The 12,061-nt window shown below is 40.1% G+C and overlaps 1 protein-coding gene across 3 annotated transcripts in view; it reads left to right on the forward strand.

Annotated features, from left to right (window-relative positions):
- Nucleotides 1–12,061, forward strand: part of LOC131939664 (uncharacterized) — a gene marked incomplete at its 3' end in the record, with an annotated part of 114,014 nt that overhangs the window by 70,318 nt on the left and 31,635 nt on the right. For all 3 annotated transcript variants that reach the window (XM_059298124.1, XM_059298123.1, XM_059298125.1), the window contains 2 exon segments: nt 1,080–1,326; nt 1,422–1,577. In XM_059298124.1, coding sequence (XP_059154107.1) covers nt 1,080–1,326; nt 1,422–1,577 — 403 coding nt within the window.

A 12,061-nucleotide genomic window follows, 5' to 3' on the forward strand; every position in this document is an offset into this window, starting at 1 on the left:
TTTTGTTAGATTGTTTCAGTTTAAATACATAATTCTAGTTTTTGTAAAAAAATTCAGTTGAAATACATAATTCTAGCTTTTGTAAGATTTTTTAGTTTAAATACATAATCCTAGTTTTTAGAACATTCGACATGTATAAAATTAGTTTGTTTATTTCAGCCACAAATTAGGTCATCATGGTTACTGGCACAGTAAATTTGGTCATTACTGTAAAATTATTTGCTAACTGTGGCCATAATGTGACCAAACTTGGTCATTACTGTAAAATCCCAAATTTATTTGTTAACTGTGGCCATAATGAAATGTGACCAAACTTGGTCATTACTGTAAAATCCCAAAATTATTTGTTAACTGTGGCCATAATGTGACCATAAATTTTCTTAGCCTTTCCTCGAGGTATAACTTTTGAATTATAAAAATTCTAACAATCAATGAAAAAGCCTGTGTAATTTGAGACATTGAATAAACCTATGACCATTGAATAAACGTATGACATGTGAATAAACCTATGACATTGAATAAACCTATGACATTGACTAAACCTATGATATTGACTAAAACTATGACATTGAATAAACCTATGACATTGAATAAACCTATGACATTGAATAAACCTTTGGCATTGACTAAACCTATGACATTGAATAAACCTTTGGCATTGACTAAACCTATGACATTGACTAAACCTATGACATTGACTAAACCTATGACATTGACTAAACCTATGACATTGACTAAACCTATGACATTGACTAAACCTATGACATTGACTAAACCTATGACATTGAATAAACCTATGACATTGACTAAACCTATGACATTGACTAAACCTATGACATTGACTAAACCTATGATATTGACTAAAACTATGACATTGAATAAACCTATGACATTGAATAAACCTATGACATTGAATAAACCTTTGGCATTGACTAAACCTATGACATTGACTAAACCTATGACATTGACTAAACCTATGACATTGACTAAACCTATGACATTGACTAAACCTATGACATTGACTAAACCTATGACATTGACTAAACCTATGATAGCCTCTTGAGTTTTCACCTTGCCAGGTATCTGTCCAGTACATGTTGACCTTTGATAAGGTCACCAACGGATCTTACAGAGCTTGTGCTGACCTTGTCGAGTTGGCATTTGAAGACCCTAATAAATATGCTGCTGTCGTGGGGGACCTGCGTGAATACAAGCCAAGTTCCTGTGCCCCTATCACCTATCAAAAAACTCAAATCAACTACAATGGCTACTACTGTGAGGATGTGTCCAAAAAACTTGTCTCTGTTGGTGATGTTGGCTATTGCTGTGAGTATAAGAGTAATATTTGAATCAGTAATGTCTAGAGAATGCTTGAATGAGTCAAGTCTGAAGCTGATGTGCATTCCATTTGATTTCTCCAGTGGTGTGTCCACCTGGCACCTACACATCCAATGGGAACTGTGTCCCGTGTCCCCTGGGGACATATGGACAACTCTCCAACACTCAAGTCTGTAGTTCCTGTCCTTCTTACACATACACATATAGAGTGGGGGCTGTCAGTGATAGGGAATGTGCAGGTATGTTGGTCTCATGTTCAGGTGTGTTGTGTTTTGGTCTGATGTTCAGGTGTGTTGTGTTTGTTGGTCTCATGTTCTGTGTTTGTTGGTCTCATCTACTGTGTTTGTTGGTCTCATGTACTGTGTTTGTTGGTCTCATGTAGTGTGTTTGTTGGTCTCATGTACTGTGTTTGTTGGTCTCATGTACTGTGTTTGTTGGTCTCATGTACTGTGTTTGTTGGTCTCATGTACTGTGTTTGTTGGTCTCATGTAGTGTGTTTGTTGGTCTCATGTAGTGTGTTTGTTGGTCTCATGTAGTGTGTTTGTTGGTCTCATGTAGTGTGTTTGTTGGTCTCATGTAGTGTGTTTGTTGGTCTCATGTACTGTGTTTGTTGGTCTCATGTAGTGTGTTTGTTGGTCTCATGTAGTGTGTTTGTTGGTCTCATGTAGTGTGTTTGTTGGTCTCATGTACTGTGTTTGTTGGTCTCATGTACTGTGTTTGTTGGTCTCATGTTCTGTGTTTGTTGGTCTCATGTACTGTGTTTGTTGGTCTCATGTACTGTGTTTGTTGGTCTCATGTAGTGTGTTTGTTGGTCTCATGTACTGTGTTTGTTGGTCTCATGTAGTGTGTTTGTTGGTCTCATGTACTGTGTTTGTTGGTCTCATGTAGTGTGTTTGTTGGTCTCATGTAGTGTGTTTGTTGGTCTCATGTAGTGTGTTTGTTGGTCTCATGTACTGTGTTTGTTGGTCTCATGTACTGTGTTTGTTGGTCTCATGTACTGTGTTTGTTGGTCTCATGTAGTGTGTTTGTTGGTCTCATGTAGTGTGTTTGTTGGTCTCATGTACTGTGTTTGTTGGTCTCATGTACTGTGTTTGTTGGTCTCATGTACTGTGTTTGTTGGTCTCATGTACTGTGTTTGTTGGTCTCATGTACTGTGTTTGTTGGTCTCATGTACTGTGTTTGTTGGTCTCATGTACTGTGTTTGTTGGTCTCATGTACTGTGTTTGTTGGTCTCATGTACTGTGTTTGTTGGTCTCATGTACTGTGTTTGTTGGTCTCATCTACTGTGTTTGTTGGTCTCATCTACTGTGTTTGTTGGTCTCATGTACTGTGTTTGTTGGTCTCATGTACTGTGTTTGTTGGTCTCATGTAGTGTGTTTGTTGGTCTCATGTACTGTGTTTGTTGGTCTCATGTACTGTGTTTGTTGGTCTCATGTAGTGTGTTTGTTGGTCTCATGTAGTGTGTTTGTTGGTCTCATGTTCTGTGTTTGTTGGTCTCATGTACTGTGTTTGTTGGTCTCATCTACTGTGTTTGTTGGTCTCATGTACTGTGTTTGTTGGTCTCATGTTCTGTGTTTGTTGGTCTCATGTAGTGTGTTTGTTGGTCTCATGTACTGTGTTTTGGTCTCATGTACTGTGTTTGTTGGTCTCATCTACTGTGTTTGTTGGTCTCATCTACTGTGTTTGTTGGTCTCATGTAGTGTGTTTGTTGGTCTCATGTAGTGTGTTTGTTGGTCTCATGTACTGTGTTTGTTGGTCTCATCTACTGTGTTTGTTGGTCTCATGTAGTGTGTTTGTTGGTCTCATGTACTGTGTTTGTTGGTCTCATGTACTGTGTTTGTTGGTCTCATGTTCTGTGTTTGTTGGTCTCATGTAGTGTGTTTGTTGGTCTCATGTACTGTGTTTGTTGGTCTCATGTAGTGTGTTTGTTGGTCTCATGTAGTGTGTTTGTTGGTCTCATGTACTGTGTTTGTTGGTCTCATGTACTGTGTTTGTTGGTCTCATGTACTGTGTTTGTTGGTCTCATGTAGTGTGTTTGTTGGTCTCATCTACTGTGTTTGTTGGTCTCATGTACTGTGTTTGTTGGTCTCATGTAGTGTGTTTGTTGGTCTCATGTAGTGTGTTTGTTGGTCTCATGTACTGTGTTTGTTGGTCTCATGTACTGTGTTTGTTGGTCTCATGTTCTGTGTTTGTTGGTCTCATGTACTGTGTTTGTTGGTCTCATGTACTGTGTTTGTTGGTCTCATGTACTGTGTTTGTTGGTCTCATGTAGTGTGTTTGTTGGTCTCATGTAGTGTGTTTGTTGGTCTCATGTACTGTGTTTGTTGGTCTCATGTAGTGTGTTTGTTGGTCTCATGTACTGTGTTTGTTGGTCTCATGTACTGTGTTTTGGTCTCATGTAGTGTGTTTGTTGGTCTCATGTACTGTGTTTGTTGGTCTCATGTACTGTGTTTGTTGGTCTCATGTAGTGTGTTTGTTGGTCTCATGTACTGTGTTTGTTGGTCTCATGTAGTGTGTTTGTTGGTCTCATGTAGTGTGTTTGTTGGTCTCATGTACTGTGTTTGTTGGTCTCATGTACTGTGTTTTGGTCTCATGTAGTGTGTTTGTTGGTCTCATGTAGTGTGTTTGTTGGTCTCATGTACTGTGTTTGTTGGTCTCATCTACTGTGTTTGTTGGTCTCATGTACTGTGTTTGTTGGTCTCATGTACTGTGTTTGTTGGTCTCATGTACTGTGTTTGTTGGTCTCATCTACTGTGTTTGTTGGTCTCATGTACTGTGTTTGTTGGTCTCATGTACTGTGTTTTGGTCTCATGTAGTGTGTTTGTTGGTCTCATGTACTGTGTTTGTTGGTCTCATCTACTGTGTTTGTTGGTCTCATGTTCTGTGTTTGTTGGTCTCATGTAGTGTGTTTGTTGGTCTCATGTAGTGTGTTTGTTGGTCTCATGTACTGTGTTTGTTGGTCTCATGTAGTGTGTTTGTTGGTCTCATGTTCTGTGTTTGTTGGTCTCATGTACTGTGTTTGTTGGTCTCATGTACTGTGTTTTGGTCTCATGTACTGTGTTTGTTGGTCTCATGTAGTGTGTTCAGGTGTGTTGGTCTCATGTAGTGTGTTTGTTGGTCTCATGTAGTGTGTTTGTTGGTCTCATGTACTGTGTTTGTTGGTCTCATGTACTGTGTTTGTTGGTCTCATGTACTGTGTTTGTTTGTCTCATGTACTGTGTTTGTTGGTCTCATGTAGTGTGTTTGTTGGTCTCATGTAGTGTGTTTGTTGGTCTCATGTAGTGTGTTTGTTGGTCTCATGTAGTGTGTTTGTTGGTCTCATGTAGTGTGTTTGTTGGTCTCATGTAGTGTGTTTGTTGGTCTCATGTACTGTGTTTGTTGGTCTCATGTAGTGTGTTTGTTGGTCTCATGTACTGTGTTTGTTGGTCTCATCTACTGTGTTTGTTGGTCTCATCTACTGTGTTTGTTGGTCTCATGTAGTGTGTTTGTTGGTCTCATGTAGTGTGTTTGTTGGTCTCATGTACTGTGTTTTGGTCTCATGTACTGTGTTTGTTGGTCTCATCTACTGTGTTTGTTGGTCTCATGTAGTGTGTTTGTTGGTCTCATGTAGTGTGTTTGTTGGTCTCATGTACTGTGTTTGTTGGTCTCATGTACTGTGTTTGTTGGTCTCATGTACTGTGTTTGTTGGTCTCATGTACTGTGTTTGTTGGTCTCATCTACTGTGTTTGTTGGTCTCATCTACTGTGTTTGTTGGTCTCATGTAGTGTGTTTGTTGGTCTCATGTAGTGTGTTTGTTGGTCTCATGTACTGTGTTTGTTGGTCTCATGTTCTGTGTTTGTTGGTCTCATGTACTGTGTTTGTTGGTCTCATGTAGTGTGTTTGTTGGTCTCATGTACTGTGTTTGTTGGTCTCATGTACTGTGTTTGTTGGTCTCATGTAGTGTGTTTGTTGGTCTCATGTAGTGTGTTTGTTGGTCTCATCTACTGTGATTGTTGGTCTCATGTACTGTGTTTGTTGGTCTCATGTACTGTGTTTGTTGGTCTCATGTAGTGTGTTTGTTGGTCTCATGTACTGTGTTTTGGTCTCATGTACTGTGTTTGTTGGTCTCATGTAGTGTGTTTGTTGGTCTCATGTACTGTGTTTGTTGGTCTCATGTACTGTGTTTGTTGGTCTCATGTACTGTGTTTGTTGGTCTCATGTAGTGTGTTTGTTGGTCTCATGTACTGTGTTTGTTGGTCTCATGTACTGTGTTTGTTGGTCTCATGTACTGTGTTTGTTGGTCTCATGTTCTGTGTTTGTTGGTCTTATGTACTGTGTTTGTTGGTCTCATGTAGTGTGTTTGTTGGTCTCATGTACTGTGTTTGTTGGTCTCATGTAGTGTGTTTGTTGGTCTCATGTACTGTGTTTGTTGGTCTCATCTACTGTGTTTGTTGGTCTCATGTAGTGTGTTTGTTGGTCGTGTTTGTTGGTCTCATGTACTGTGTTTGTTGGTCTCATGTACTGTGTTTGTTGGTCTCATCTACTGTGTTTGTTGGTCTCATGTAGTGTGTTTGTTGGTCTCATCTACTGTGTTTGTTGGTCTCATCTACTGTGTTTGTTGGTCTCATGTACTGTGTTTGTTGGTCTCATGTAGTGTGTTTGTTGGTCTCATGTAGTGTGTTTGTTGGTCTCATGTACTGTGTTTGTTGGTCTCATGTAGTGTGTTTGTTGGTCTCATGTAGTGTGTTTGTTGGTCTCATGTAGTGTGTTTGTTGGTCTCATGTAGTGTGTTTGTTGGTCTCATGTAGTGTGTTTGTTGGTCTCATCTACTGTGTTTGTTGGTCTCATGTAGTGTGTTTGTTGGTCTCATGTAGTGTGTTTGTTGGTCTCATGTAGTGTGTTTGTTGGTCTCATGTAGTGTGTTTGTTGGTCTCATGTAGTGTGTTTGTTGGTCTCATGTAGTGTGTTTGTTGGTCTCATGTAGTGTGTTTGTTGGTCTCATGTAGTGTGTTTGTTGGTCTCATCTACTGTGTTTGTTGGTCTCATGTAGTGTGTTTGTTGGTCTCATCTACTGTGTTTGTTGGTCTCATGTACTGTGATTGTTGGTCTCATGTAGTGTGTTTGTTGGTCTCATGTAGTGTGTTTGTTGGTCTCATGTACTGTGTTTGTTGGTCTCATGTACTGTGTTTGTTGGTCTCATGTACTGTGTTTGTTGGTCTCATGTAGTGTGTTTGTTGGTCTCATGTAGTGTGTTTGTTGGTCTCATGTACTGTGTTTGTTGGTCTCATGTACTGTGTTTGTTGGTCTCATGTAGTGTGTTTGTTGGTCTCATGTAGTGTGTTTGTTGGTCTCATGTAGTGTGTTTGTTGGTCTCATGTAGTGTGTTTGTTGGTCTCATGTACTGTGTTTGTTGGTCTCATGTACTGTGTTTGTTGCTCATGTACTGTGTTTGTTGGTCTCATGTAGTGTGTTTGTTGGTCTCATGTACTGTGTTTGTTGGTCTCATGTACTGTGTTTGTTGGTCTCATGTACTGTGTTTGTTGGTCTCATGTACTGTGTTTGTTGGTCTCATGTACTGTGTTTGTTGGTCTCATGTACTGTGTTTGTTGGTCTCATGTACTGTGTTTGTTGGTCTCATGTACTGTGTTTGTTGGTCTCATGTAGTGTGTTTGTTGGTCTCATGTACTGTGTTTGTTGGTCTCATGTACTGTGTTTGTTGGTCTCATGTACTGTGTTTGTTGGTCTCATGTACTGTGTTTGTTGGTCTCATGTACTGTGTTTGTTGGTCTCATGTAGTGTGTTTGTTGGTCTCATGTAGTGTGTTTGTTGGTCTCATGTACTGTGTTTGTTGGTCTCATGTACTGTGTTTGTTGGTCTCATGTACTGTGTTTGTTGGTCTCATGTAGTGTGTTTGTTGGTCTCATGTAGTGTGTTTGTTGGTCTCATGTACTGTGTTTGTTGGTCTCATGTACTGTGTTTGTTGGTCTCATGTACTGTGTTTGTTGGTCTCATGTAGTGTGTTTGTTGGTCGTGTTTGTTGGTCTCATGTACTGTGTTTGTTGGTCTCATGTACTGTGTTTGTTGGTCTCATCTACTGTGTTTGTTGGTCTCATGTAGTGTGTTTGTTGGTCTCATCTACTGTGTTTGTTGGTCTCATCTACTGTGTTTGTTGGTCTCATGTACTGTGTTTGTTGGTCTCATGTAGTGTGTTTGTTGGTCTCATGTAGTGTGTTTGTTGGTCTCATGTACTGTGTTTGTTGGTCTCATGTAGTGTGTTTGTTGGTCTCATGTAGTGTGTTTGTTGGTCTCATGTAGTGTGTTTGTTGGTCTCATGTAGTGTGTTTGTTGGTCTCATGTAGTGTGTTTGTTGGTCTCATCTACTGTGTTTGTTGGTCTCATGTAGTGTGTTTGTTGGTCTCATGTAGTGTGTTTGTTGGTCTCATGTAGTGTGTTTGTTGGTCTCATGTAGTGTGTTTGTTGGTCTCATGTAGTGTGTTTGTTGGTCTCATGTAGTGTGTTTGTTGGTCTCATGTAGTGTGTTTGTTGGTCTCATGTAGTGTGTTTGTTGGTCTCATCTACTGTGTTTGTTGGTCTCATGTAGTGTGTTTGTTGGTCTCATCTACTGTGTTTGTTGGTCTCATGTACTGTGATTGTTGGTCTCATGTAGTGTGTTTGTTGGTCTCATGTAGTGTGTTTGTTGGTCTCATGTACTGTGTTTGTTGGTCTCATGTACTGTGTTTGTTGGTCTCATGTACTGTGTTTGTTGGTCTCATGTAGTGTGTTTGTTGGTCTCATGTAGTGTGTTTGTTGGTCTCATGTACTGTGTTTGTTGGTCTCATGTACTGTGTTTGTTGGTCTCATGTAGTGTGTTTGTTGGTCTCATGTAGTGTGTTTGTTGGTCTCATGTAGTGTGTTTGTTGGTCTCATGTAGTGTGTTTGTTGGTCTCATGTACTGTGTTTGTTGGTCTCATGTACTGTGTTTGTTGCTCATGTACTGTGTTTGTTGGTCTCATGTAGTGTGTTTGTTGGTCTCATGTACTGTGTTTGTTGGTCTCATGTACTGTGTTTGTTGGTCTCATGTACTGTGTTTGTTGGTCTCATGTACTGTGTTTGTTGGTCTCATGTTCTGTGTTTGTTGGTCTCATGTAGTGTGTTTGTTGGTCTCATGTACTGTGTTTTGGTCTCATGTACTGTGTTTGTTGGTCTCATCTACTGTGTTTGTTGGTCTCATCTACTGTGTTTGTTGGTCTCATGTAGTGTGTTTGTTGGTCTCATGTAGTGTGTTTGTTGGTCTCATGTACTGTGTTTGTTGGTCTCATCTACTGTGTTTGTTGGTCTCATGTAGTGTGTTTGTTGGTCTCATGTACTGTGTTTGTTGGTCTCATGTACTGTGTTTGTTGGTCTCATGTTCTGTGTTTGTTGGTCTCATGTAGTGTGTTTGTTGGTCTCATGTACTGTGTTTGTTGGTCTCATGTAGTGTGTTTGTTGGTCTCATGTAGTGTGTTTGTTGGTCTCATGTACTGTGTTTGTTGGTCTCATGTACTGTGTTTGTTGGTCTCATGTACTGTGTTTGTTGGTCTCATGTAGTGTGTTTGTTGGTCTCATCTACTGTGTTTGTTGGTCTCATGTACTGTGTTTGTTGGTCTCATGTAGTGTGTTTGTTGGTCTCATGTAGTGTGTTTGTTGGTCTCATGTACTGTGTTTGTTGGTCTCATGTACTGTGTTTGTTGGTCTCATGTTCTGTGTTTGTTGGTCTCATGTACTGTGTTTGTTGGTCTCATGTACTGTGTTTGTTGGTCTCATGTACTGTGTTTGTTGGTCTCATGTAGTGTGTTTGTTGGTCTCATGTAGTGTGTTTGTTGGTCTCATGTACTGTGTTTGTTGGTCTCATGTAGTGTGTTTGTTGGTCTCATGTACTGTGTTTGTTGGTCTCATGTACTGTGTTTTGGTCTCATGTAGTGTGTTTGTTGGTCTCATGTACTGTGTTTGTTGGTCTCATGTACTGTGTTTGTTGGTCTCATGTAGTGTGTTTGTTGGTCTCATGTACTGTGTTTGTTGGTCTCATGTAGTGTGTTTGTTGGTCTCATGTAGTGTGTTTGTTGGTCTCATGTACTGTGTTTGTTGGTCTCATGTACTGTGTTTTGGTCTCATGTAGTGTGTTTGTTGGTCTCATGTAGTGTGTTTGTTGGTCTCATGTACTGTGTTTGTTGGTCTCATCTACTGTGTTTGTTGGTCTCATGTACTGTGTTTGTTGGTCTCATGTACTGTGTTTGTTGGTCTCATGTACTGTGTTTGTTGGTCTCATCTACTGTGTTTGTTGGTCTCATGTTCTGTGTTTGTTGGTCTCATGTAGTGTGTTTGTTGGTCTCATGTAGTGTGTTTGTTGGTCTCATGTACTGTGTTTGTTGGTCTCATGTAGTGTGTTTGTTGGTCTCATGTTCTGTGTTTGTTGGTCTCATGTACTGTGTTTGTTGGTCTCATGTACTGTGTTTTGGTCTCATGTACTGTGTTTGTTGGTCTCATGTAGTGTGTTCAGGTGTGTTGGTCTCATGTAGTGTGTTTGTTGGTCTCATGTAGTGTGTTTGTTGGTCTCATGTACTGTGTTTGTTGGTCTCATGTACTGTGTTTGTTGGTCTCATGTACTGTGTTTGTTTGTCTCATGTACTGTGTTTGTTGGTCTCATGTAGTGTGTTTGTTGGTCTCATGTAGTGTGTTTGTTGGTCTCATGTAGTGTGTTTGTTGGTCTCATGTAGTGTGTTTGTTGGTCTCATGTAGTGTGTTTGTTGGTCTCATGTAGTGTGTTTGTTGGTCTCATGTACTGTGTTTGTTGGTCTCATGTAGTGTGTTTGTTGGTCTCATGTACTGTGTTTGTTGGTCTCATCTACTGTGTTTGTTGGTCTCATCTACTGTGTTTGTTGGTCTCATGTAGTGTGTTTGTTGGTCTCATGTAGTGTGTTTGTTGGTCTCATGTACTGTGTTTTGGTCTCATGTACTGTGTTTGTTGGTCTCATCTACTGTGTTTGTTGGTCTCATGTAGTGTGTTTGTTGGTCTCATGTAGTGTGTTTGTTGGTCTCATGTACTGTGTTTGTTGGTCTCATGTACTGTGTTTGTTGGTCTCATGTACTGTGTTTGTTGGTCTCATGTACTGTGTTTGTTGGTCTCATCTACTGTGTTTGTTGGTCTCATCTACTGTGTTTGTTGGTCTCATGTAGTGTGTTTGTTGGTCTCATGTAGTGTGTTTGTTGGTCTCATGTACTGTGTTTGTTGGTCTCATGTTCTGTGTTTGTTGGTCTCATGTACTGTGTTTGTTGGTCTCATGTAGTGTGTTTGTTGGTCTCATGTACTGTGTTTGTTGGTCTCATGTACTGTGTTTGTTGGTCTCATGTAGTGTGTTTGTTGGTCTCATGTAGTGTGTTTGTTGGTCTCATCTACTGTGATTGTTGGTCTCATGTACTGTGTTTGTTGGTCTCATGTACTGTGTTTGTTGGTCTCATGTAGTGTGTTTGTTGGTCTCATGTACTGTGTTTTGGTCTCATGTACTGTGTTTGTTGGTCTCATGTAGTGTGTTTGTTGGTCTCATGTACTGTGTTTGTTGGTCTCATGTACTGTGTTTGTTGGTCTCATGTACTGTGTTTGTTGGTCTCATGTAGTGTGTTTGTTGGTCTCATGTACTGTGTTTGTTGGTCTCATGTACTGTGTTTGTTGGTCTCATGTACTGTGTTTGTTGGTCTCATGTTCTGTGTTTGTTGGTCTTATGTACTGTGTTTGTTGGTCTCATGTAGTGTGTTTGTTGGTCTCATGTACTGTGTTTGTTGGTCTCATGTAGTGTGTTTGTTGGTCTCATGTACTGTGTTTGTTGGTCTCATCTACTGTGTTTGTTGGTCTCATGTAGTGTGTTTGTTGGTCGTGTTTGTTGGTCTCATGTACTGTGTTTGTTGGTCTCATGTACTGTGTTTGTTGGTCTCATCTACTGTGTTTGTTGGTCTCATGTAGTGTGTTTGTTGGTCTCATCTACTGTGTTTGTTGGTCTCATCTACTGTGTTTGTTGGTCTCATGTACTGTGTTTGTTGGTCTCATGTAGTGTGTTTGTTGGTCTCATGTAGTGTGTTTGTTGGTCTCATGTACTGTGTTTGTTGGTCTCATGTAGTGTGTTTGTTGGTCTCATGTAGTGTGTTTGTTGGTCTCATGTAGTGTGTTTGTTGGTCTCATGTAGTGTGTTTGTTGGTCTCATGTAGTGTGTTTGTTGGTCTCATCTACTGTGTTTGTTGGTCTCATGTAGTGTGTTTGTTGGTCTCATGTAGTGTGTTTGTTGGTCTCATGTAGTGTGTTTGTTGGTCTCATGTAGTGTGTTTGTTGGTCTCATGTAGTGTGTTTGTTGGTCTCATGTAGTGTGTTTGTTGGTCTCATGTAGTGTGTTTGTTGGTCTCATGTAGTGTGTTTGTTGGTCTCATCTACTGTGTTTGTTGGTCTCATGTAGTGTGTTTGTTGGTCTCATCTACTGTGTTTGTTGGTCTCATGTACTGTGATTGTTGGTCTCATGTAGTGTGTTTGTTGGTCTCATGTAGTGTGTTTGTTGGTCTCATGTACTGTGTTTGTTGGTCTCATGTACTGTGTTTGTTGGTCTCATGTACTGTGTTTGTTGGTCTCATGTAGTGTGTTTGTTGGTCTCATGTAGTGTGTTTGTTGGTCTCATGTACTGTGTTTGTTGGTCTCATGTACTGTGTTTGTTGGTCTCATGTAGTG

This window comes from Physella acuta, unplaced genomic scaffold, assembly GCF_028476545.2.
Source record: "Physella acuta isolate Inbredline_101_S28 unplaced genomic scaffold, ASM2847654v3 ptg000288l, whole genome shotgun sequence".
NCBI classification, from domain to species: Eukaryota; Metazoa; Mollusca; class Gastropoda; family Physidae; genus Physella; species Physella acuta.